At 41.2% G+C, this 27900-nt stretch overlaps 1 protein-coding gene across 1 annotated transcript in view; it reads left to right on the forward strand.

Annotated features, from left to right (window-relative positions):
- The window catches only part of TBC1D5 (TBC1 domain family member 5), a 535061-nt gene that overhangs the window by 379046 nt on the left and 128115 nt on the right, over nucleotides 1-27900 (forward strand). Inside the window, exon 15 of the mRNA XM_068545866.1 lies at nucleotides 11180-11322. Coding sequence (XP_068401967.1) covers nucleotides 11180-11322 — 143 coding nt within the window. The remainder of the gene's footprint in view (nucleotides 1-11179; nucleotides 11323-27900) is intronic.

Below are 27900 nucleotides of genomic sequence, written 5' to 3' on the forward strand. Positions count from 1 at the left end.
AACTTAGTGACCACACAGATGATAGACAGCAAGAGTAGTTACCGTGCATTCTGAGTCTTGTGACTCAGACATGAATGTGAAGAGGTGTTTTTAAAATATAAATCTGAATTAGGTATCCTTTAGGAATTATAGAGGAGAATTCAGAGGATTATAAAAACGTAGGTGGAACACTGAGCTTGGAGCTAAAGTATCATTGTCTAAATCTACAGTCTGCTTTTGACTGGGGTGTGCTCAGGCCGGGCCATGGGCCTCTGTTGGGACATCTGTAACATGCGGGCGCCTGCCCTGCCTGTTTGGACCCATCATTCTGTACTGGAGGCTCTACGAAGTCATCGCCTGTCTCTGGAACATGCAGTTTTCCCACAGGTGATTTTAATGCCTATATTCCACAGACCACTTGAAGAAATACCACTTTTAGAGAGTTAAGGCTTTTTAGATTTAAGGATTTAGATTTAAGGATTTAAGGATTTAGATTTTAGATTTAAGGATTTAGATTTAAGGATTTTTAGATCATGTATTTGGTAGTACTTCTAGAAATCAAAAAAGTCATATAAATGCATGATATTTGCCATTATCATTATAAGTTATGAAATCTAAACATAAGAAAATGCATTTTTTTTTTTGCTTGGTGTATATTTGTCCCTAATTTTTAAAAATGTACACACACACACACACACACACACACACACACACACTGTTGATTATAAAGTTGTTTGGGCACTAAACTTCAGCTGTTAGCTAGGGAGCTAGGGATAAAGTGGAGTAGCCCACCCCTCTTTAACCCTCTTTTGTTCCCATTTTGCTTCCATTACTAGAGAAGGGTAACTGTGACGGTTTGAGTTGGACTATGGGGGTGTTGACTGCCCTTCTCCCTCACTGACTCCTGCCCCCTTGTAAGTCAGCTGGGCCCCGTGCACATACATTCTGCTCTTCATTTATCTGCATTAATGGACAGGAACCAGGGCACATATGATCCCAAATGGTGGATAATCCAAAAACAATTAATACTTGACTTTGAAATGTATTTAGTGGTGTTTTAAATTGTTTTTACCTTCCTAACTATATTGTGCTAATGTTGCCATTAGTTTGCATTCCCTGAACATACCCTGGTTGATTGGGGCACTTAGTGGGGAGGGGGCACAGAAAAATACAGAGTGATTGTGGGAACCCAGATTGGTAGGGCTTTGACTGAACTAGAATTTTACTTTGGATAATTTCCATGTTAATGATTGAAAGTCGTCAGCATGTCATCCCGTCTAGGGCCTAGCACAGTGCCTGCTACACAGTTGAATTTCAGGAAATACATGTTAAATGAAGATCCTGGGTGTTTTTCAAAGCAGCCTTACTTACGGTCAGATCAGGGCTAGCCTGAGCCAGGAAAGGAAGTCAGTGAAGGATGTCCACCGCCCTCTCCCCAGCTGTTCCATCTCAAGCTTAGTGAAGGTGAGTATTGCCAATCATGGACACTTTTCCAATTTAGGGCTGAATTATAGGCTGTTCAACCAGCTGAGCCACAAAGATTAGCTCCTCAGTAGCAGAGACTTAATCCAGGAAGAAAGAAGATATGCTATTCCTTCAAAATGCAAGGAGATAATTTGAAATAGGCACAAAGAGGCTGTGTATTCCTTTCAGTAGAGTATAACTTTCCATGGCAATATAAACCTCTAAAGTAAAATAAACAGTAATATAGAGCATGACTTCTTAATTTAAGGTCCATGGATCAGCTAAACTCCTGAAATGACTTGCACGTGAGTATGTGTGTGGATGTGTGTATATTTTAGGGGAGAGGGTTCATCAACTTGATTGAATTCTCAAAGGGGTCCACAACTCCTCTCTAATTATATAGAGAATAGAATTTAAGTTTCACTATTTCATGCTTTCCATAAAGCTTTGTAAAGAGGGAAACAAAACACCCATTGCCACTGCCTCTCAATCTTGTCTCCCTTTAGGCTTCAGAACTACCCGAGAAAGTAATGTTGTGAAACTGAAACTGTAGCTGGTTCTAGACTAGGCATGGGCGTAGGCCGAGCAGCCTGGAGTCGGTAAAGAAAGACTGAGTGAGAAAGTGAACACTGGCCAGGCAATCTAGGACAGGAGAGCGCTGACCTGTGCAAGAAGCCAAGCCACAACCTCTGCAGCAAAATCAGCCCAGAACAGTCAGGACTACTTGGTCAGTGACTGCCAACTCCCCTATTTTTGCCTGCTTCCAACTCAGGACCAACCAGAGAAAGCTAATATGCTCCCCAAATCAATCACAAATGAGGCTCCTCTTCTGGTCAGCCCAGCACCATCCTTATAGCCTCCAATCAGGCAGACCTGAAACCTTCTCTTTGATTCACTATAAAGCTTTCTCACTCCCCTGACTGCTTTTGATCCTTTGCCAAACACAAGTGATGGTAGCTGATTCCCTTGCTATAGCAAGCTTTGAATAAATAGCCTCCGCTTGTCCTTATTTGGGTGGTCTTCCTTTGTTTCAACTGTGCGTGGAGATCTGAGAGGTTCCAGGGAAACTCCCTTATCCTGAAATCTCTCTTCTACCAGGTCATCGTGGGGCTGGTAGTAATGATACCATTGGGGCAGACATCTCTTACTGTTCAGCTCTTTATTTTTCCAGGTAAAACATTTCAAATGCATGCTTTCTTTTAGAGACAGATCCGTCTGAGCAAACTGATAGCGCAGAACCTCAGGGTGAGAATGGTTCATGGGTCACACAGAAGAGAAAACACCAAATCGTTGGCCATTCAGCCAGGCTCCCAGTATTGTAGGGCTTCTGCACGGGGAGTAGGAGAGTGCCCTTTTGGGTCCTGGCGGCGCTGGGATTCTCTGCCCCTTGTATGCACTGGCCACTCCCCTCCCCGCAGCTAGCTTATCGGCCATGTCCTGTCCCATCCCAGCTCTCACCTCGTTAGAGCCGATCACCGGAGAACCCAGCAGAGTCATCAACTCAGGGCTAAACACAGAGGGCCTCAAACGTAAGGGTGTTGCTCTACCTTCAACTGCAATTGTATGTAACCAGCATAGTAAATTTATGTTTAAAAAACATTGACCTATAAATGTTAACTTTTAAAATGTCACAATTTTTATGGCCTTGTTCTGGCATTTCTTCATCTTGTAATATACTGGGAGTTAAACAAAATCAGAGCGGCCCAGTTTCTCCTAACCTCTGGGAGGCCTTCTCCCTCTCCCGAATGTCTGTGTCTCTCCTTTTTATTGGATCGTGTTTTTATAGTGATGTTTTCCTGGGGGCAAGAAGTATAGATATCACTAGAGACAGAATGTTAAGAGAGGCTTGGCTGTGTGTGCTTTCTGTCCCAGCCATTAGATGTTTCATGGCCACTGGTCCACGCAACCACTGCGTAAGCTGATTAGAAGACCCCCGCCCAGGACTAAGAGGGGATGTGAACAGAAACCAGAAGCTTGTTTCGTGACCCTCACACTGTGGTCTGTGGGTCAGCGGCACCAGCAGCTCCAGGGAACTAGTTGAGAACGCACGTGCTCGGGCCCCGTCTGAACCTCGGGATCAGAATCTGAGACCCTGAGGATGGGTCCTGGCAATCTGCGTCTTAATACGCCCTCCAGACAAGTCTGATGCATACTGAAGTTTGAGACCATTACCCTAGTTAGAAGAGTCATCCAATAGTTTAAGCCTTTTCTCTCCTCCTAGGATAACATTATACGCGGATGCATGGTGGATTTTAGGAGCCCTGACAGCTGGCACCGAAATGAGTAGGAAACAGGGAACTGTCACCTAGTCCATTGCTTCCAAAACTTTAATATACACAGAGATCACCTGTAGGCCTGGTTAAAATGAAGAGTCTGATCCAGTAGGACTATATTGGGGACTTGGGAGTCTGCATTTCTAACAAGCTCCCCAGTGTTGGGGCCAGTCCTAGGACCACATTTTGAGGGCAGGGTCCTAGTAGACTACAGGCCCCAGCTGCAGAGCATCTGAGGTGTAGGCAAGCAGGGAGCCAGAGTACAGGAAGTGAAGGGAGAAAGTCCAAGAGAGAGGGCTTAGGAGGCCTTGATCGATTCCTTCATAGGTGTGATCACTTACTATTCAGTATGTGTGTCCAGGGATCCCTACAGAGATGAGAGCAGCTCAGGGGAATGGAATGTCAGATGAGCAGCTAGGAAACGTATGAGAGATCAAGGATGCAGGCTCAAGATCAAGAAGATCACTGGTTAACAAGAGCTGACCTGGGAAGGAGGATTCATATTAATTTAATAAACATTTGTTCACTCCCCTACTCTGTCCAACACCAAATAACCTCAAGGAGCTTGTGATCTGCTGGAGAAGGAAGAGAAACCAAACCAACCTATCAGTAATTAACCCTTTAGCTGGGATCTGTTTATCAGTGCCTTTATCTCTGGGCAGTGTGATTGGGGAACAGAATAGATATGGAACCTGCAAACGTCAGGCCTGAGTGGTGCACTTGTCCTAGCCTCCGAACAGCTAGGCAGGGTCGGGGCGCCTTGTGCGATGGCGGGGAAGGGGAGAAGGAAGAGAGGGCCGGAGAAAACCACCCCCAGAAGGTGCTTACAGCTACAGGTAAGCGGTAAGAAGTCATAGGAAACCAGGCACCGCTGCTGCCTCTTAGGAAGGGGCTCAGTCTGACTCTCTTCATGACGTGTGACCGGTCTGCAGACGTGCGGTCTTATGTCCACCCTGAATCACATGGATCCTGATATTTCTTAGTTTAGTGTTATACCTTATGTTAGTTCCTCCAACAATATATATGAGTGTATTAGGAGATTTATGCAGAGGAAATTGAAAAGTGTTATTCAGTGAGGCTAAGATTTCATTGGTATGTGAAATAGCCTATGACAATTTCAAAAAAAAAAAAAAATAAAGTCACACAAGGTTTGTTTTGTTTTTTAATGAGTTTCAGATTAGGAAGGATAGGAGCAATTATTTTTAGGAAGCCTGTGTGTGCTCTTTCGGAAAACCGACTTGCTCATAACTCCCTTTCCTGAAGATAAAATGACAGAACAAAGCCTATTTATAGACTTCCGAGAAGTAAGACTTGTTTGTAGTATAAATAAACACTAGTATTCACAGAGCCTAAAATTAATTGTCCCAACGCGACCGCCAACCGTCCATGAATTCTTCGTGCTGTTTGTTATTCATAGGTCGGAGTGGCTTCCAAGTAATTTTCTCAAGGAGATGCCCAGTAGCTCACTTGTAGTGGAGCCCAAGTAAGTGATCGGGTAGAGAGGTTACTTCTTAGCAGCTTTTACCCCCCTGTTCTCTTGAGTCAGGGCTATGATTCCAGCTGCACCCTGGTTAGAGTGTACAATAGGATTCTCAGTGAGAGCACATCCTATTCATACAACTAAATCGATATTGGAGTATGACCACCTTTCAATAGCTTTATTTGAACTTGCTGGTAAATCATACATCCTAAAATTACTCCTCGATATACCATACTTGTAATCCAAATGGCAGGTCTAACTCTAGAAGTGTGTGTGTGTGTGTGTGTGTGTGTGTGTGTGTGTGTGTGAGAGAGAGAGAGAGAGAGAGGGAGAGAGAGAGAGAATGTTCAAGGATTATACAGCCTCAAGACATGTGATGGTCATCCTCTGTGCCCCACACTCTCAGAGCATCTTGAACCTCTGAAAAAACATAGATACACAAGGCTCTGCTTTCCATTTAGGCTATTTTTGCAAAGGGTGTATTATAGTTGTTCTGACAAAACAGCTTCAGACCCTTGCCAAAGAGAATAAATTACAGTACGAATGGGTGATAATTATTAGGAACTTATTTTTGGAATAAGAAACCTTCCTTAATAAAGGGCTATGTACTGCCCACTGAAAGGAACAGAGAATTTTCCCCAAAGTAAAAAATACACTTTTAACAGTTCGTGTACTTATCCTGTGGGGGTTAAGTTAGGGTTAACACGTGTTCCCAGAAAGCCAAATTCAAGCTGGCTTCAACCTGCGTATTACAAGGAGCACTTAGAAAGCAAATTTGAGTTCCTTAAAGATAATAACTAATTTGAAGTTGCAGTTCCTTCTGTTTTTGCAGCAGAGTTTGATGGGCTTGATGTATTCAGATCTTTCTGTAACACATGTAGATCCCAAATATTTTTAAGAAGACCAAATTGAAACAGATTGAAAAAATAGCCAACAGGCTAAGCATCTTCCAATAACGTATTCTGCAGAGCTGTCAGAAGAAGAATAAACATGAAATTGGGGGGGAAAATGATTTATTTTGGCTTCCATCTTTTGTGGCTTTGCTCTCCAAAGAAGTTAGAATTAAAGATGAGAATGCCTTGTGACCCTAATTATAATAACTACAATAGTTGGTTCTAATTTTAAGACTGTTTTCACAGAGTTGACATAAAGGAAAACTCAGGGTAAATTAATTCAAAAAGAACTGAGGACAAAGGAACCCAGTATAAGAAGAGCCTAAATTCAGTCAAGGGAGGTGGCAGGCACAAAGATGGGAACTTTTGATTTGCTTTTGTTTTTCTGTGACACAAACACAGAATTTAGATTCTGTGTTTCTTCTCTACCAGGCATGGATTATTTAAAACTTAACTGTTAGTTTTGAAAAGTACAAGTGAACAGAAAGCAAAAGACAAAATTAATATCATTAAGCAAAACTCTAACATTGCTCTTTTGTGTTCCAATATGCTTACCCAGTGATCACAGGTTACTCAAGATGCCCCGATAGTGTTTGTTAAATTAAATTGAGTATACCTTTTCCATTTTACTTGTTCTTCCAAGGTAGCTGTACCCATATCTCAGAAGAAAAAAGAAATGAAGGTCTAGTGTATAAATTGCTTTCTGCGTGTATAACCCACTGCAGCCATGTTGGATTAAGGCTATGTTTATTTAAGTCTCAGTCAAATTGTTTATTTAAACCTCAGTCAAATTGGTCATTTTCATAAACTGATCAGTAAAAAATGTATTTCTCTTGGTGTTTCCATGGGTCATTCACCAAGCAATAACACCATCAGGAATCACTGATCCCCAGGGGATAGCAGCTTAATTACACAGAAATTTAAAACTGAGACTAGTGGCATAAGTGCAGACATAGGGACTGTCCTGTCTTTGGGTGGTTTATTATTAAATTTAATACTTCAGAGGGTCTTTTTGGTTTGTGTAGATTTTAATTACTAAGTAAGTCTGGTAAAAAATGAATTATTGTATTATCACAAGTGATACAAGGTATAGGTTACGAGCATTGCAATCTGCAGGTGTAACATACATAAAGCAAGATTAATAGTATCAAGCAATTAAACTGAAGGTAAAAGAAAGGTTTAATGCTACCCCTAAGTGTAACTTAAACTCTTGCTAAATATTTTTAACTGCAATAAAAGCATGTTAATTTTAGGAGTGACTTCTTTGCAGGACCTCATTTCTTAAGAGTAAGTTTTCCTTTCTAGGAATAAAAAAGCATACTGAAATAATTTCTATTGGTAACTCATTCCATAAAGAACTGATTTTTTTCTTGGTTTTTAAGCTCAATGAAGAAAGCCCAAAATAGCACAGGAAATTTTGTGTGTGGTGAATGTATGTATGAACTAAACCCAGTTGGGATAAAAATGATTAAATTATTGATAAGGTCATTGTTGGTCCCAAAGTGTTCCATTAGTCATACAGTGTACGCCTTAAATATTTTGAGAATTTGGCCTTAATTTTCCTATAATTGCAGATAAAATAGAGGAAACTATATTTTGCTTTAATGTAATATCCTTGCATGTACAGCTTATTAACAGTTTTATATAAAAGAAACATGCTAGGCACCTATTAATGAATTTTTTCCTTCCGTGTTTCTGGATCTTTTTCCACTTCCTGAATTATTTTTATGCTGCCATTAACCAGATGAATTCCTGTATTTCCAATTTAGCCACCTTTGCTTGCCAGTAGTGTGACAGGTGGCTTTACAGTGAGTTTAACAAGACCTTGGTAAACACGTAAAGCACTTCGCAAAGTGTACAGAGCTCTTGACAGAGAACTTTCTGGCTCACGCTCTCTCTCTCTGTCTCTCTCTCTATTTCCCTCTGTGTTCTCTGTCTCTTTCTCTCTCTCTCTCTCTCACTCTCACACACACACACACACACACTTTGGTCCTTGCCCTGGAATTATTTACCAGTGTACTTGGCAAGGTGAAACTTCAAAAATAAAGCAATGTAAAATATTTATAAAGCGGCACATCACAGATTACACGTTAAATATGAAAGTACTGAAGACGTACATTCTGTGTGGTTTTGAAGGCATGTTTTATTCACTGTAGATTGCTAGGTGTCTGCAGTCCCCACTCCTGACAGCTCTGCGGTGGCAACTGCTGCACATATGTATCTGCAGGGTCGTTTTTGAAGCTAAGCTAACACAACCCCAAATGGCAGGAAAGTTGCAAGAGAAGGGGTTTGGGCAATAACTGGGCATTTTGTTATAGAAATAATAGGAATATAGATTATTTCTGAAAAGTAGGCTCCTTTGTTTTCGATGCATTATCTGTGATGAAACCAAAGATGTGATTGTCCGTAAGAAAATGAGAGGAATTTGAACTTTAAGGAAGAGGGAAAAAGATAGCATTGTATTCTCATCTGTGGTGTGTATTAACCTTCATCAGTTTGGGGGGCTTTTTTTGATAAATGATGTTTATTGTAATATGATAGATGTCACCTTTTTTCAAAAGGCATTTTGCTTTCAATAGGAGATAGCCTGGAAAACACACAGAAAAAATTTTCTCTACACATAAGAAGGCCTAGCAAAAGCAATGTCTTTTTGGAAACAGCAGCAGCAGTTACCAAATGGGCTTATTCAAATAAGGAAAGCATTAAAATAACCTCCAGGAGGGAAGGGGCCACATTCAGGGCACAGTATTGTTTTATGGGTGTGATCCTTGAGTTTTGTACTGGCATCCAGATTTGAACCAGGAGGAATCGCTTAAATGTCAGAATTTGCAGTTTTCAAATCGCCAAAATTTGCCTATCCGTCAAACCAAGATAATTCTTAGTTATTTATTTACTTATGTTTTTCAGCGTTACTGAGGTATAATTGACACATACAATTGTAGGATACTTAGCATATGTCATTGTGATTTGATGTATGTGCACATCGTGAAAAGATTCCTCCATCTATTTAATTAACATAGCCGTGATCTCACATATTTATCTTTTTTTTTTGGTGAGAACATTTAAGTTCTTTCTTTCTTAGCAATACAGTGATACAATGTATTGCTAAGATACAATGTATTGTATCTTATGTATTGTATTGTACTGCTAAGCAATACAATGTATTGCTATTGTACAGTGTACACTGTACACTGTATACAGTGTACCTTGTATCACTGATACAATACAGTGTTACCAACTATGGTCACCATGTTATACATTAGCCCCTCATCATTTTTTTCATTGATGAATGTTTCATCAGTTACGTCACTTGGATAACTGAATAACCATGTTCTATGTGATTTTAGTCACTTACTAATGCAGATATAGTTATCAGTTTAAAGGTCCTTTAAGCAGGTCCCCCAGATGGTTTAATCCAGGTACTTTTTGCTTCGCCCATTCTCTGGTTCCCCGACACTCTTTGCAAGACCAGTTAATTGTTTGTAATTAAGAAGAGCAACCTGTTTAATTTAGGGATATTTTGGTACTTCTTAAAACAGTAAATATTAGCATTTGTAATCTGAAAGAATTAGAAGTGTGTGGAGAAATAATGTTTCATTCTAAACCACATAAATACAGGCGTATTTGACAAAATATACATATATATATATTTTGTGTTAGTCACCTCTCATATGTTAGCAGTGAGGTAAGAATTGAACGGTAGATAAAAATTCTAAGCAATACTGTAACATTTTTTAAAGGATAAATGTCACTTAGACATTAAATTTCTTCCTGAAAAGTTGATGCAACATAATTTAAGATGAAGTTGAAAATACAGCTTAATTATTCTGTTGATTAATTTGGTAATATGAATAAAAGAACTCAAATATTTGATCATATGGTTCCTAATAGACTGTGATACGTATGTGTGATTATACACTATTCTGTCACAGCTTTTTTGATTCCTCCTTAAATGTAATACTCCCTGAAAAAAAAGTAGTATTTGAATTTTTTTTTTTTTTTGGCCTCACTTTAACCTCACAGATGGTTATATTTGGTTTTGAATTTTTCAAGGAGGGAATATCTCTTAACTAATTTTTAAAGAATCTCCTCTATTCTGTACTATTTAGTGGTACTAGAAATTTAGAATTTTTGAGTCTTTGCTGTGTGCCAGAATCACATAGATTTCTAGCTGAAGTTCCTAGAGAAAGGCTTGTGTAAGGAAATTATAGCCATATATATAAAATTAGAAGTAAATGGATAAAAATACATCAAAGTGAATTATTTTAATTTTCTTATAAGAATTAGATATAAATAGCTTAGCATTTGCTCAAAGTCTGAGGTGTTACTATTTATGATGTAGAATTATAGACAGACCTTGTTTAGTATCCCTGTTAGCTTCTTCTGTCTGCTCTGTAGCATCCGTGTCCATTTTCCTGGCCATAAAACTGCCTGTGTTTTGAAAACTACCCCTAGAAAGATCACCTCACTGATAAGGTATATCTATTCTGAAGTTAAAAATTAAGTATCATTATATGTTTCATTTGAAATAACTGTCTACGCTTGACAAAAACAGGTATCTTTTGTTTTTTCCACATTTAATTTTAAAATGAATATTTTTACATAGGAGGGAAATGTGAGAACGCAGTTTTCTGTTTGGCTATAGTAATTTGTCATATGACCGTTTGCAAAAGTCTAGTTAACAAAAAAAGGTCAGTAATGATATAACATTTTGGAATATTGTTATTTTTTAATTCATATCCTTACGTATGAGGCAACTATCAAACTACATTCATTTTTCTCTTTGCCTTTTTGAGATTTGTGATTTCTAATGCATATGAAAGATTTCTACCCTTGTCAAATATCATACTTGTGTTTTATACATATAGGAATAAAGTTTAATGATTGTGGCCTAGTTATAAAATTACAAAACTCATTTGAAAGCTTATTAAAACTTGGATTTCACTGTATTATATTTTTGATATATAATATTTGCTCAGTGTGATCAGTTAAAAATTATAATTTTTTCACAGTCACAGGAGAAAATGATTCCTCTTTATATTACTCTCAAAAGTACTATTTTTCTGAATTTGGGTTTTGTTTCTTCCCAGACGGTGGGTACGGCTGCTGTTTGGAAGAGAGTTCCCCCTGCAGGATCTTCTGGTGGTCTGGGATGCCTTGTTTGCAGATGGCCTCAGCCTGAGTTTGGTTGATTATATCTTCATAGCCATGTTACTCTACATCCGAGATGCTTGTAAGTGTTAATGACCTTGCTGACATTCAACTAAGTGGTCCTGATTTTTTAAACTGTGTTTCTTAAATATACTTTATCTTTTATTTTGAATTACCATACCTACATTTTTATAGCAGGCAGTATATTGACGTTTCAAAGGAACATACTAAATATGCTTTCTGTTAGTTAACCATGTACATATTGGGAAATGTGGGTGATTTTGTCTTGAGAGAATAGAAATATTCTTCAGAACCCTTTTTCTAAAGACTTTACTCCTGCTTTAACCTCGTCATTACGCACATTTGTGAAACATACATATAAAAAGCCAGTATTTCAGATATGTTTAGAGCTCCACCTTCTGACAGGTAGGGAGTATTCAGGAATATTTATCAGGAGCTTGGAGCTGTTTTTATAGTATCTACAACTTGCCAATAAAAATTAAATATTACGTTTAAAGATATTTTAACTTCTTCTCGTTATATTTTGGCCAAATGTATTTCTCAGTGGAGTGCCAAATGGCAGATGTATTCCCACCTCATCAGATCTACCTTAGGGTGCTTGCTGAGCTGGAAAGCCAGTGCCTAACCCTTTGGAATGGTCCGATAATCCTCCGCTTGAAGAAAATAGCAAAGCATGTTTTAAATTTCAAAATACCTCAAATTGTTTTCCTTCTCAAAAAAATAATCAGTTCACAAAACCAGATTTGTAAGCCAAAATATAATTAGGAAAGATTACGCAAAGGGATGATGAAGTAGGAAATAAAAAACTACCATAAAAGTAGGACTTTGTCAGAAGAACATAAACTATTTGGAGTCATTCATAATCTTGACTGTTAAATTGCTGTGTGGTTCTCTTTCTTTGTTCATTAAATGCCAGTTGTGCCAGATGCTGTTGTTATGCCTCTGGTAACACTAATAATATTCTTTAAATTTTAGATTATACTTTTTAAATTCCCCCCAAATTACTTGAATGAGTAAGTGACAGGAGCACCACATTCTATCCAAAAACTTGTGGTTTTCTTCCGTGCCTTGAAGGTCAGATAGTTTGGGTATTGACATACAAAGTGAAAAGTTCCTTCTTTCTGAGTCAGAGCTAAACCGAGAAGAACATGGAAATCATAAGAGGAAACATCTGGAAAGTAGAGAAGAATGTTTGGGTAGGTTTGAGGGATACTGTTGATAGATTTTAGAATATTTAATGCTAATCTCCCATTTAAAAATGGTATGATTTTTATAAAATGTAAGTAATAAAAAACAAAAGGAATGAGAAGCCGCTTTTATTTAAAAAAATGCTTTTGGATAATATTTTCACAAAATTTTCCAAGTCAAACCACTGTCGAAATGTATTCTGATTTTCTGTAGTCTTAAACATTTGAATAATTACTCTTTTCTTACTTTGGTGCATCACAACGATATTTTTAATTTAATCACCCTGTTTCCTGTGCTAAGATCTACTTTTAAAAATTAATTTAATAAAACTTGCAGTTTTTGGCAGCTGAAGCCTTTGTACATTTTTAATCCCTGCTCTGACGACCTTATAAAACACATAGGCACAAGTGAAAAAATGCAGGAGTAATGAAGTTGTTTATTTCAATATGGAGTCCAAGTTATTTAAATTTGCTTATTTAAATCCATAACAGTGGATGAGATTTCCTAAAACTAGGATGACTATTTATTAAGTATTTAAGGGGCACTGCCCCTGTCCTCAGGAAGTTTACCAACTAGTAGGAGAGACTGACGTCATTAATTTCAAACTGACGCGTCTGGAACTGTGGCCGAGGTATAGATGGGCAGCATGAAAGCTCACAGGAGGGGCACCGAGCTCCCCTCCGGGCAGGCTGTGTGACTAGAGAGCACGCTATAGATGTTGGCGAGCGAAAGAAGGGATCTGCGTTCCAGGCAGAAGGAACAGCATGAGCAGAGAAGCTAGGGAGTAAGAGCCAGCTTAATGGGGGGTCGTGTATGTGTGTCTCTACGACTGTCTGGTATCCTGAGAGTGCAAAGGGAGAGTGACTAGCCGGTTATGAGCCTGAAGGAGTCAAGAGAATGAGTCATGATGAGAGTCCTTATCCTGGAGGTGACCGGAAACTGCTGAAAGGTTCAAAGCAGCAGTGTGGGCAGTGTTAGGTCACTCTGGCAGCCGTGTGCAAATAGACTTGAAGCAGACAAGACTGGAGCAAGGACCTCAGATAAAAAGTTATGACCAGAGTCCAAGGGAAAAACAGTGGATTGAAGAAATCTTCAGAACTGAAGTCAGCACGTCTTGGGGATTAAATCAAATGGGTGCGAGAGGACAGGAAGTTCTCCCTCATGAGCCCCGGCTTGGAGAGCTGAGTAATCTGTACGACTTGGAGAGGAAAGAGAAGGATTAGCAGGTTTGGGGAATGGGTATGATTGAGTTTGGGCCATGCTGAATTTGAGCTGTCTGTAAGAAATCAGTACCTGAAGATTGGAAAATAAAGCTCACTGTCAGTGTCAAGGCTACAGATTTATTTTTGCAAATGGTGAATAGGTACGTGTTCGTTAAAGCCGCAACAGTGGATGTGATCTCCCAAGAACAGAGGGACCATATATCCCAGTTTATATGGAACAGTCTCAGTTTACACTTGCTAATCAAGAGTAATAGTTATTCATACTGCCTTCTTTCACTCTCAGAGGCATCCCACAGAGATCATAAGAATTATATGGTCAGTCTAGCTAAGGTGGGTGCTTACAGAAAGAGAAGGTGGCAAAGGTATTTAATATCAGTATTTAAGAGGCACCAGAGAAGGAAGAGCTTGTGTTGTAACCTCACAAAGCTGTTATATGAGCGAGGGAAGTAACAGGGGTCAGGAGTGCTGAGGTACAGTAAGGTAAGGCTGGAAAGGTCCACCTGTGGAGGGACAGTCGTTGGAGACCTTACCGAAGTCGATTCAGCGGACTGCGGGAGCAGAATCTGGATTACGGTAGGTTGAAGGGTAACTGGACAGCTCAGAACTACAATAGCCTTTTCTACAGTTTTTGTTGTTATTTTATGTACACATTACATTTTCAATTAAAAATCAACTAAATAAAAAAGAAAGAATGCAGAGAGAGCATGTGCAGACTAATCTTTAAAGAAAGTCAACAGGGAAGGGAGGAAGAAAGATGTAACTAGAGGTCAGTGTGGGGACCAAGAAGGTTTGATGGCTGCCTGTAGAGGGAAACAGGGCACCTGGAGGTGGGAGAGCTGGTGGAGAATGTCTTTCTCAAACCAGTCTGAGCTCCTCCTTCAAGGGTCAGCGCTAGTTTTTCCCTCCTGTTCTGTGAGTAGGATTTATGAAAAGTTGAATTATACTGTTTATTTGAAGTTTTTACTGTTTATGATTTGTTCTTCCCACCCACTCTTCCACCCACCAGTGAGAGACAGGATTTTGTCTGTCTTGGTTTGCCAGCTGTATCCCAGCATCTAGAACAGGGCCCAGTGCGTAGTAATCCTCCTGACACATATTTTTTGAGTGAAATAATTGAAGAAACAAGGGCCTAGACCAGGCAGTGGCGTGAGGTCGGGAGTCCTGTGGAAGGAGGCACCAGGCAGGTTTCAGAAGTAGACCGGTTTCTAGGAGAAGGTGCCTGATAAAGGACGAGGCCAGGCTGTCTGCTGTGAATGGGGCAGGGCAGGGCGTCAGGGGAGTGACGGGGAAGCGCTGGGAAGGTGGCTGCCCAAGACCTAGCATGAGCCCGCGAGCTGTTGAAGAGCCTGCAGAGACACGTGGGCAGTGGCACCCGCTGACGCTCACCAGGCAAGACCCAAAGTGGCAGATCGCAATCCAGGCTTCACGTGAGGCCCATGTCCAGCTGAAAGGAGGCAGGAGGTGGGGGGGCGTTGAGTACATCTTAAGAGAGCGGTTTAGGATGTGTAGGGAGAGAAGCGTGGCCAGGAAGAGACTGCTACAGAATCAGAGTATCAAGGGATTTACAGGGAGCGTGCGAGAGCTGAAAGCATCAGAGGTTGTGGTCAAACAAGAGGATGTGGAGCAGTTCTTGGTGTGACCAGGGTGGTCAAAGTCAGTAAAGGGGGAAGGAAGTCACTGAGGAGATCAAGGGATTGGGAAGGAGCTGGGCTTTTTGTTTGGTCCTCCAGGGACACTTCATCGAGAATCATGATAGGAGAAGGTATAGAAGAAGCACAGTGAGGCCAGCAGTGGAAGCATCCCATAAATGCAGAAGAGTGACCAAGGAAACAACTTTTATTCAGTCAATCATTTATTCAAAGCATCGACCATTCAACCAGTATTTATTGAGTGCCTGCTCTTTGCCAGCCATCCTGGTGCCTCCACGACACTAACGAAGGGGCAGGATGGAAGTATAGATACATGGCATGACCTTCAGAGGAAGAGGGATCTTTATGGAATGAGAGGAAGCAATGGCTCGCAGACAGAATCAGGGAGCGAGGTGCCCCCCACCATCACCCCTGGAGGTCGCAGGGGCAGCAGTGGTCGGGAGGGCAAGGCTCAAAGGGGAAGGCATTGTTTTTCAGAGAGGATTGGGAGGGGGCAGAGTAGCAGGAAGAAGACACGGAACAGGATCGGGCAGAACACATGGGAGGGCAGTACTGATCAGATGAGCCCACATCTTAGGCTGGGGTCAAGAACAAGAGGAAGGTGGGTAACTTGCCACCCTGTGCATTCCAAATGGAACATTGGCGTCGAGTTTTTATTCCATCTCCGTGGATTCTGACTCATGATGCCCTGCCTGGGGCATCCAGAGTGCTGATGTTCCATTACACCCAGTCGTCTTCAAGCTCAAAAAGTTTTAACCGAACACGGCTGTACAAGGCTCTGGGCATGACGTGTGCTCTCTTGGAGCTATAGGTGATGTATTTGTAGCTCAAGGAATGTTGCTCTTGTGGAAACTAAAGAGCCTTCCTTCAGTGACGGCACTCCTTACTTGGGGCCCCTGCTTCCTAGCGGTTCAGTGGAGGGCTTCATCTTGATGCTCTGCAAAATATCCAGTAGGTGTGCGTTTCCCTGAGTCAAGGATGTCTAGCCTTCATTATCGTCTCAAAGGAATATGTCACCCAAAAAACAGTTCAGATCCACCACATCTAGTCTAAAATCCTGATTTTACAGGCTCAGGTAATGAGGCCTGTTATGGATTGAATTGTATATTAAATCCAAAAAGATAAGTTGAAGACCTAACCCCTAGTACTTCAGAGGATGACCTTAGTTGGAGATAGATTGTTGCAGATGTAAGTAGTTAAGAGGACGTCCTACTGGAGTGGGGGGCCTCTGATGCAATATGACTGGTGTCCTTGTAAGAAGACGAAAATTTGGACACAGACGTGCACAGAGAGAACACAGTGTGAGGACACATGGGGAGAATAATGCCATATGAAGGCAGGGCAGAGATTGAAGTGATGCGTCTACAAGCCAAGGAATCGCAAGGATTTCCAGCTGTCACCAGAAGCTGTGAAAAGGGCATAGAACAGATTGTCCCTCAGAGGCTCTCAGAAGGAGCAAACCCTGCCAACACTAGAAGCTAGAAGAGGCAGGAAGGATTCTTTCCTACAGATGTGAGAGGGACCATGGCCCTGCCAAGACCTTGATTTCGGACTTTCAGACTCCAGAACTATTAGACAATACATTTCTGTTGTTTTCCACCGTCCATCTTTTGGTACTTTGTTACAGCAGCCCTAGCAAACTAATACAATGCCCTCGGCAGTTAAGTGATTGAAAACAATCACAGTCAGTGTGTGGGGTTAGATCCCAGTGTCCTTGCTTAGTTCTCATTCTACCCAGTTCACCATCAGCATCTCATATTTAATTTTTAACAAAAGTATTCATATAAGTTTCTTTATTCACCTTGAACAAAGCTTTCTTTCTCTTTGAAAGTAATTCAGTCAGACAAGTATAATATTCAACCACTTAATAAATTTCGTAGAAACAGCATGTTCTTATGAGGCCTCAGAGATGGAGCCCAACCTCCGTGTTGAGAGGTTAGGAAACGAGCTCTAGGCCACAGGGCTGGTGTCAGGCGGACTGGGCCTCACATCACCTTTAGCATCCCTCAAACCCTGCCTTGATTTTATTAAGTAAAAGTAAAATTTCACATTGGAAAAAAAAGCAATACGAACATTACCTATACAGATTTTAAAATTTAACCTTTGAAATGAAGGTCAAGTGGCTACTCTTCAAACAAAACTTTCACTTTTCCAAAGATACAGAGCAGAATTATTATAAATAGATTATTCCCAAATATTTTAATCAAACTAGAAACATTTTTACTTATGTGTTGTAAGAAGTGCTTTGTGGATTCTTTGCTGGATTATATGGATTAAGAGTACATGCAGGGGCTTCCCTGGTAGCGCAGTGGTTGAGAGTCTGCCTGCCAATGCAGGGGACACGGGTTCGAGCCCTGGTCTGGGAAGATCCCACATGCCGCGGAGCAGCTGAGCCCGTGAGCCACAATTGCTGAGCCTGCGCGTCTGGAGCCTGTGCTCCGCGGCAGGAGAGGCCGCGATAGTGAGAGGCCCGCGCACCGCGATGAAGAGTGGCCCCCGCTTGCCACAGCTAGAGAAAGCCCTCGCACGGAGTCGAAGACCCAACACAGCCAAAAATAAATAAATAAATAAAGTAAACAATGCGTTTAAAAAAAATACATTTAAAAAAAAAAAAAAAGAGTACATGCAGGGCTTCACTGGTGGCTCAGTGGTTGAGAGTCTGCCTGCTAAGGCAGGGGACACGGGTTCGAGCCCTGGTCTGGGAAGATCCCACATGCCGCAGAGCAACTGGGCCCGTGAGCCACGACTACTGAACCTGCGCGTCTGGAGCCTGTGCTCCGCAACAAGAGAGGCTGCGATAGTGAGAGGCCCGCGCACCGCGATGAAGAGTGGCCCCCGCTTGCCGCAGCTGGAGAGAGCCCTCACACAGAAACGAAGACGCAACACAGCCATAAATAAATAAATAAATAAATCTTCCTTTTAAAAAAAAAAGATTACATGCAAATTTTTCACAGAACTAGAATTAAAAAATTTCACAATTTGTATGGAAACACAAAAGACCCCGAATAGCCAAAGCAATCTTGAGAAAGAAAAACGGAGCTGGAGGAATCAGGCTCCCTGACTTCAGACTATACTACAGAGCTACAGTAATCAAGACAGTATGGTACTGGCACAAAAACAGAAATATAGATCAATGGAACAGGATAGAAAGCCCAGAGATAACCCCACGCACGTATGGTCACCTTATTTTTGATAAAGGAGGCAAGAATATACAATGGAGAAAAGACAACCTCTTCAATAAGTGGTGCTGGGAAAACTGGACAGCTACATGTAAAAGAATGAAATTAGGACACTCCCTAACACCATACATAAAAATAAACCCAAAATGGATTAAAGACCTAAATGTAAGGCCAGACACTAGAAAACTCTTTAGAGGAAAACATAGGCAGAACACTCCATGACATAAATCACAGCACAATCCTTTTTGACCCACCTCCTAGAGAAATGGAAATTAAAAAAAATAATAAACAAATGGGACTTAATGAAACTTAAAAGCTTTTGCACAGCAAAGGAAACCATAAACAAGACGAAAAGGCAACCCTCAGAATGGGAGAAAATATTTGCAAATGAAGCAACTGACAAAGGATTAATCTCCAAAGTATACAAAGCAAGTCATGCAGCCCAATATCAAAAAAACAAACAACCCAATCCAAAAATGGGCAGAAGACCTAAATAGACATTTCTCCAAAGAAGATATACAGATTGCCAACAAACACATGAAAGGATGCTCAACATCACTAATCATTAGAGAAACGCACATCAAAACTACAATGAGGTATCACCTCACACCAGTCAGAATGGCCATCATCAAAAAATCTAGAAACAATAAATGCTGGAGAGGGTGTGGAGAAAAGGGAACCCTCTTGCACTGTTGGTGGGCGTGTAAATTGATACAGCCACTACTGAGAACAGTATGGAGGTTCCTTAGAAAACAAAATAGAACCACCATACAACCCAGCAGTCCCACTACGGGCATATACCCTGAGAAAACCATAATTCTAAAAGAGTCGTGTACTACAATGTTCACTGCAGCTCTATTTACAGTAGCCAGGACATGGAAGCAACCTAAGTGTCCATCGACAGATGAATGGATAAAGAAGATGTGGCACATATATACAATGGAATATTACTCCGCCATAAAAAGAAATGAAATTGAGTTATTTGTAGTGAGGTGGATGGACCTAGAGTCTGTCATACAGAGTGAAGTAAGTCAGAAAGAGAAAAACAAATACCGCATGCTAACACATATATATGGAATCTTAAAAAAAAAAAAAAAGAAAATGGTCATGAAGAACCTAGGGGCTGGACAGGAATAAAGGCGAAGACCTACTAGAGAATGGAGTTGAGGACACGGGGAGGGGGAAGGGTAAGCTGGGACAAAGTGAGAGAGTGGCCTGGACATATATACACTACCAAATGTAAAACTGATAACTAGTGGGAAGCAGCCGCCTAGCAAAGGGAGATCAGCTCGGTGCTTTGTGACCACTTAGAGGGGTGGGATAGGGAGGGTGGGAGGGAGGGAGATGCAAGAGGGAAGAGATATGGGGGTATATGTATATGTATAACTGATTCACTTTGCTATAAATCAGAAACTAAGACACCATTGTAAAGCCATTATACTCCAATAAAGATGTTAAAAAAAAAAGATTACATGCAAAAATAAAGGTTAGGAGATAAGGAAATATAATCATATTATACTCCTATAATAGTTTAAAATAGCCCTGCTCTCCTCACACTTTTTTTAATGACTGACTTCATGCAGTAAGTCACTCATGTGGTCCCCTCCTTCCCCTGGCCTTACCTACCTAAATCTTGCTCCTGTTTTCACGCCTCAGGCAAAGTAGCTTTCCCCCCCCCACCCCCGCCCCCGCCCCAAACCTTCCCTGATGAGCCTAGCCCTCACTGACCTCTCGCTTTTACAGCCCTATAAGATTTTAATCAATGCCACTCAACGTAGCACTTAATTACACTCTGTCTTATATTGTTCTTTCCTGTGAGTGTGCGCCTCGTTTTCTCAACTATACTGTCAGCTCCTCAGGGCTAGGGCCGATGTTACCGTTCTTCCCTGCCCCTCAAAGCATTTGAAACTCCTCTCGTGCTCGGTTAGTATTGGGGGTGATCTCAGACAGAAGGGCGCTCTAGAGACCTGGGGTGAGGGCATGGATTCGTGTGCTGAGAGGACAGGTGCCAGAAGCTCTTTTCAATGTGGCTTTTGTAAAGAAAGCATTGTCTACTTTTAAATTAAGTATCTCAATTTTTTGCTTCTTATCTTTTATTTATTTAAATTTTTATTTTGTTTTTTAATAGTATCAAAGAAAAACATTTTCTCTGATTTACAAAGTAACATACCTTTTATTTGTCTTGTAAATTGTATTAATAGCTAAAACACTATAATCAAATCCATTTAACAGTAGATTTTCCTAACCATCTCGCAAATGTTTATTGTCTCTTTTAATTGACTTTCTGTCTGAACACTTCGTAAATGGAAAAGTTTCTTTTTGGCACTTCTGTCCACTTTCTGCCTTGTTTTTTCAGCCAGCATCAACATGGTACCGCACTGTAATTTTCCTAGGTTTTCTGTAGGGGTCTCCTTAGTCATTTCTCAGCCCGGCCTGGTATGGCAGTTATGTCCTCTTTGTGGTTCAAAACATTGCTCCTTTTTATTTCATTTTAGATCTCCCCTTACTCCTCAGCCATTATCTGTCTATCTGCCAGTGTTTCCATCTGTCCTACCCCAGAATTTCTGTTTCTCTATTTTCTCGTTACGAGCATGTTCAACATTATACTGATGTCAGAATGCAGTTAATTTCAACTATAAATTGAATGTATTTGTCTTGTCTGGAAAAGCTTTACCCAACCTCAGGGACTAGGAATAAAGACTCTCCCAGATCACACAGTGATGTGCCACAGAGTTTATATCAAAGCACAAACTGGGGGTCTTATTTTTGAAGGAATGTTTAAACAGTTCCTGACTGCCAGCTCTCTTTCCTCTCAGACGTTAAATACTGTCAGTTATTTTTATGACCATCTCAGATGTAGATATTAATATACCCTTTGGGTTACACGTGTACCATTTATATTACTTTATGTTTTTAGGCTGATGTACCAGAGTAGCACGTTGTCTTTTTTTTTTTTTAACGTTTAGATTTTTTTTAATAAAACAGGCTACTTTTTGGAGAATTTCTGGCTCACAGGAAAATTGAGTGGAATGTACTGAGAACCTTCCATCTGCCTCCACGCCCACGTACGCACTGCCCACTGTACTATCAGCTTCCCTCACCACGGCAGCCCATTCGTTACAGTCGATGAACCTACACTGACACAGCATCATCGCCCAAGTCCGTGGTTTACTTTACAGTTCCCTCTTGGTGTTAGACCTTCTGTGGGCTTGGACCAATGTACAATGACATGTATCCACCCCTGTATATCACACAGAGTAATTTCCCTGCCCTAAGAATCCTCAGTGCCCCACCTGTTCATCCCTCTCTCCCCTCTAACCTGTGACTGCCACTGATCTTTTCATTGTCTCCATAGTGCTACCTTTTCCAGATTGAAATATAGTTGAATCATACATTATGTAGCCTTTTCGGATTAGCTTCTTTCACTTAGTAATATGGCATCTAAGTTTTCTAAGTTGTGGCAGTAATATGGCATCTAAGTTTTCTAAGCTTCTTTCACTTAGTAATATGGCATCTAAGTTGTCTTTCAGGTCTTGATAGCTCATTTCTTTTTAGCACAGAATACTATTCCATGGTCTGGATGTACCACAGTTTATTTATCCACTCACCTACTGAAGGACACCTTGGTTGCCTCTGAATCTTGCCAGCTATGAATAAGGCCACTATAAATATCAGTGTGCAGGTTTTTGTGTACAGGACATAAATTTTCATTTCATTTGGGTAAATACCAAGGAGCACGACTGCTGGATTGTGTGGTATATGTCAGGAGCTCAGCTGAGCTGGGTGCGAGAGAGAGCCGAGCTTCTAGGTATCGGAGTAGCCAATTAAAGCAACAAGTCAAAAATGGAAGAGTTAAGCCTTTAGTCACTTACTGTGGTGGTATAATAAGCAGGGGTCAAAACCTGGAGAAAACGCCAAGCCCTCTGTTCCATTTCACCCACGGAACGGCACACTGGTTGAGGGCCAGGTGATCAGCACAAATGTGTGGTCTTCTCACTGCTGAGGGAGCCCTGAGCGAAGAAGTCTGGCAGTCTTATGGACCCTGAGATGGTGGCGGTGTCAGAGGGCGGGAGGTGAGGCGGAAAGGCGAGGAGTGGAAGAGTACCGGCTACTAAGTCACACGAGGGAAGGCGTCTTCACGGTTTCCTCCTCCTGCCCCGACCTGACGAGGACCACTGCCCAAGGCCTCAGATAAAGAGATCTAAGAATGAAGGCACCGGGGCTTGGAATATAAGTATGTGGAAGATCATGCCCGATGAGTTGGCCTGAGACCTTGATTGCAGCTCCTTTCAGAGGGTACAAGGTGCTGGCTGTGTACCAAGTCCGGAGTGGGGAGGGCAGTTCTCCCCTGTGAGGCCTGTCAGGGAAAGCCTTTGGTATTGGGGTTCTTCAAAGAAAAAGAACCAGTAGAATATATAGAGAGAGAAAGAGAAGAGGAGATTTCTTATAGGATTCGGCTCACACGGTTCCGGAGGCCTGGAAGCCGCACAGTCGGCTGTCTGTAAGCTGGGAACCAGGAAAGCCAGTGGCATAATTCAGTCCAAGTCTGAAGGCCTGAGAACCAGGGGGCTGATGGTGTAAGTCCCAGAATCCAAAGGCCTGAGAACCAGGAACTCCAGTATCCAGGACATCGTAGCCCAAAGAGAGAGAGAATTCACCCTTCTTAGACCTTTTTGTTCCATTTGGGCTCCCAGCGGATTGGGCGATGCCCACTTATTGACGAGGGTGGATCTCTTCACTCAGTCCACTGAATCCAGTGCTCATCTCTTCCAGTCGCACACTCACAGACACACCCAGAAATCATGTTTACCGGCTATCTGGGCATCCTTTAGGCCGATCGAGTTGGAAACATAAAATTAACTCTCATACCTTTCTAATTGCCTGTGGTTAGGCCTGAAAAATCACACACAACTGCCTTTCAGAGTGGCTGTACCGCTTTGCATTCCCACCAGCAATGCATGAAAATTCTTGTTGCTCCACATCGACACCAGCATGGGTGGTGTCAGTGTTTTGGATTTTGCCCCTTCTACTGTGTCATATTGTCTTTTTAATGTCTATTTTTTGCCTCAGAAGAATTTTAATTTACACAACTCTAGAAATAGAGATATGAGAAGAGAATTATTTTCCTGCTGAAATTCTATTCCATGCTCAAAATTAGTAGTTGATACCCCACCCTGGCCTTCTATAAAGGGGAAGAAGTGGCTTATCTCCTGTACCGTAATCTTACCCTTCCACACACTTACTCCCATTCCACAGTTTTCTGTTGCCCTGGAAAACAATATGACAGATGGATTCAGGAACTCTAGGACACCTTTTATGGGCAAAAGCCAGCAAAATTACATGCGTCACTGGAATCTTACCCAGGAATACTCAAGCTTCCATGTCCACGTGTTGCTGCCAAAGGAGAAGGGGAATAGTCCTGCAGGGTGACTGGGGCCATTCTGTCTGATGCACAGAGAAAGGAAGATGGTGATCTTTGCTTCCTGACTACTTATTTCCCCATTTCTCCACCCAATTGCCTCCCCACCTAGATTCTTCTTTCCCTTCAATCCACCTGCCCAGGTGCTCAGTAGAAATGTCATTAAAGTGATAAGGATATCAGATATGAGATGTTATATTAAGGTCCTGCATTTACCTCCATTGCTCCTAAAACCCCATTGAAATAGCATCAACCCATAGGACACAGAGAATTAGGAAGGAGACAATTAGGGTAATTTTGGAAGCAGGAAAACAGATGGGTGAGTGAAAACAGACTTATCAGATCCAAGAAAGCTAAATACAAAATTGATAATGGAGAAAGCCACGAAATAACCCATAGAATTCCTAAAAGTGTAGAAATTGGCAGTGCTGGGTACTTCTGGAAATTGGTAGGGGGAGGGAAGGAGTTAAGACTAAAAAATGAGAACCGGTTGAAAGTCTGTTTAAGAAGAAGTTACACCTAGATCTCCAACTGTACCTTCAGGATTTTTCCTCTGCGGGTGGTAAAGTGGAGGGTCTTTGAACCTGGGACTCAGGCAATTTCACTGACCGTTGAACCGCCAGTCTTCTTTCTCAGGACGTCGAAGCTAGACTGTCTCCCTCCGGGAAGAATTTGGGAGAATCTTCTCTGAGGGAATCTCGGCACAAGAGAAAAGGCTTGGGGTGGCCCAAGAGTGACCTATGTCAACCCCCAGCATTCACAAACCCACCCAGCTATGCGCACACAGCTGTCTTCAAGATACCTTTGTACTGCCTCACTCCTCCACACGAGCAGGTAGCCCCAAACCACCACACGTTTGAGGAGAGCGTCGACATGAAAGCAGAGATCTAAACAAGCAACCAGGAAAAAAGCAACTTGGAGGCCACAGAGACTGTGCAGGGAGGAGAAAACTTCTCAGAGAGCTAGGAAATACATTATTCAAAGGAAAAAGTGTAATTGAAAAATAAAGTATCATGGAAATAGGTGGTTGGAATATAAAATTGAAAAAGTGTCCCAGAAAGAAGCACAGGAAACCGTGAGAAAGCAAGAAAGAAAATTAGAGGACCAGGCCAGGAAATCCAACATCTAGCTATCATGATTTCTTATAAAAAAAAGAAAAAAAAGAAGAAAAAGAGGGAGGGAGGGGGGAAGGAAGGAATAAGAAACACAAAATAAACAAAATAAAATGGGAGGGAGAAAATCATCAAAGAAACAAGAGAAATTTCTAGTTCAACAAAAGAACATGAGTTTCTAAATTGAAAGGACCTGTTATGTATGAAAACAGATGCAAACCAAGGTATTCATCATCAATCTACAGAACAATGTGGGGGAAGAGAAGAGAAAACAGATCACAGAAAGGATTAGGAACTGGAATGGTTTGAGGCTTTTCAACTGGAAGCCAGGAAACTCTGGAACAATGCTCCCAACAATCTCAGGGAAAAGTATTTCCAACCTAGAATTCTGTACCTAACCAGACTATTAATTAATGTCAAAATAAAATCTTTCAAACAGAGAAGTTTTCAAAAATTCATGTCCTGAGCATAAAGCTTTTGGAGAGATGGGCTCCACCAAAATGAGAGAGAAAAGCGAGAAAGAAGCAGGTAGGTACTCTAGGAAATAAGGATACAACATGTGCAAGAGATAAAAGACATCCTCAGGGTGAGGGAGCAGGCCAGAGGCCTCATGAGCAATTTCCTCAAAAAAAGGAAACTGACAAAACATCTAAATTTTTAAAAAGTATTAAGGGGAGATTTATATGACTAGGGGAGCATTTAAGATTAAATTAATGTTAAAAATATAAACAGCAAAGCAAATGAAAAAGCAGGCAGTTATAAATTCCAGGAAAGGAAAGAGGCTATACAAGAAAGGAAGAGTAGTCACGATATACTGTGTTGTTCAGCTGTGATAACATTTGCCTGGTTATAAAAATGAAAACTCAAGAAATTGTTCTAACCAAAATTTTGATACAACTTGACGTGGGAGAGACGAAGAGTGACATGGAGGTGGTGGAGGGTTGAGTTTCAGTGCTGGGGTGTGGTTGTATATGGCAAATTGTACGCACATTATACATGCTTACTGACTTTTTTTTTTAACATGTTAGAGATGGTAGTTGTTCTTAGTCCATCTTGGTACCTTGAGAAGGTATATCTAAATATGAAATAATTTGACTAGTGTTTCACTTCAAAATGTTCCAGTTGTAAGTATAGTTAACTCTGACTCAGACATAAGCTAATGGTCCCATTGCTTTAAAGTTTCTCAAAACAATCACGTCTCTGGTTATCTTTACTGAGCTCATTATTTTTTTTGTTTGTTACTACTGGAGAAACTTATTTATTTTATTTTATTTTTTTAATTTTTTTAAACATCTTTATTGAATATAGTTGCTTTACAATGGTGTGTTAGTTTCTGCTTTATAACAAAGTGAATCAGTTATACATATACATATGTTCCCATATCTCTTCCCTCTTGCATCTCCCTCCCTCCCACCCTCCCTATCCCACCCCTCTAGGTGGTCACAAAGCACCGAGCTGATCTCCCTGTGCTATGCAGCTGCTTCCCACTAGCTACCTATTTTACATTTGGTAGTGTATATATGTCCATGCCACTCTCTCACTTTGTCCCAGCTTACCCTTCCCCCTCCCCGTGTCCTCAAGTCCATTCTCTAGTAGGTCTGCGTCTTTATTCCTGTCCTGCCTCTAGGTTCTTCAGAACAGTTTTTTTTTTAGATTCCATATATATGTGTTAGCATATGGTATTGGTTTGGAGAAACTATTTAAACCAACTCCCTTAGACCACTCCAGAACAGTTGTAGGCCCTTTAAAGCAGGGCCCCCCCAACCCCTGGGTACGGGTCCATGGCTTGTTAGGAACCGGGCCGCACAGCAGGAGGTGAGTGGCGGGCAAGCGAGTGAAGCTTCATCTGCCGCTCCCCATCGCTCGCGTTACCGCCCAAACCATCCCTCCCCCACCCCCTCCCCCCGATCCGTGGAAAAATTGTCTTCCACAAAACCGGTCCCTGGTGCCAGAAAGGTTGGGGACCGCTGATTTAAAGGTAGAGACAGCAAAGTCAGCTCTGCTTCGGGTGGTGGGAGTGCTATTTATTTAGCAAGAGTCAAGCAAGATGGGGAAGCACATGACCTCACATCCGTGCCGTTCTTACAGAATCCCTACAGATAGAGTAAACACTTTTTATAAATGAGAGAAATAAGGGTTTAGTGAAGTTAAGCAGCTTGCCTAAATTCACACCCACAGTAAATGACTAGCCAGCCTTCTGATCTAGATCTAATCTAGATCGTCTGATTTCAGATTCCATAGGTTTTCCTAAACGCCGCTCACCTTTGTCTTAACGTTCCCTAAATAAGCGCTTCAGAGTGTGGCTTTAGTACTTTGTTTTTAAAGCATATACATCCTTGTGTGCATCCTTGTGTGCAAGAGTTAACACCTGTCCTTCTGAAACTATTCCAAAAAACTGCAGAGGAAGGAACACTTCCAAGCTCATTGTATGAGGTCACCATCACCCTGATACCAAAACCAGACAAAGATTCCACAAAAAAAGAAAATTATAGGCCAGTATCACTGATGAACATGGACGCAAAAATCCTCAACAAAATACCAGCAAACCAAATCCAACAATACATTAAAAGGACCAGACACCATGATCAAGAGGGATTTATCCCAGGGATGCAAGGATTTTTCAATATCTGCAAATTAATCAATGTGATACACCATATTAACAAATTGAAGAATAAAAACCATATGATCTTCTCAATAAAGCATATACATCCTTGATTTCAAATGTAGGTAGATAGCAAAACTCGGTCTTTTTTTTAGTCTTTCACTTTTTTTTTTCCTGTGTCACTGCCCTGCTCTGATAGAATAACCACTGGAGAAGGAACAGTGTGGTGGATTAGTTTTTCAAGTTCAAGAAAAATTTGCTGCCAAA

This window comes from Eschrichtius robustus, chromosome 6 (assembly GCF_028021215.1).
Source record: "Eschrichtius robustus isolate mEscRob2 chromosome 6, mEscRob2.pri, whole genome shotgun sequence".
Taxonomy (NCBI): Eukaryota; Metazoa; Chordata; class Mammalia; order Artiodactyla; family Eschrichtiidae; genus Eschrichtius; species Eschrichtius robustus.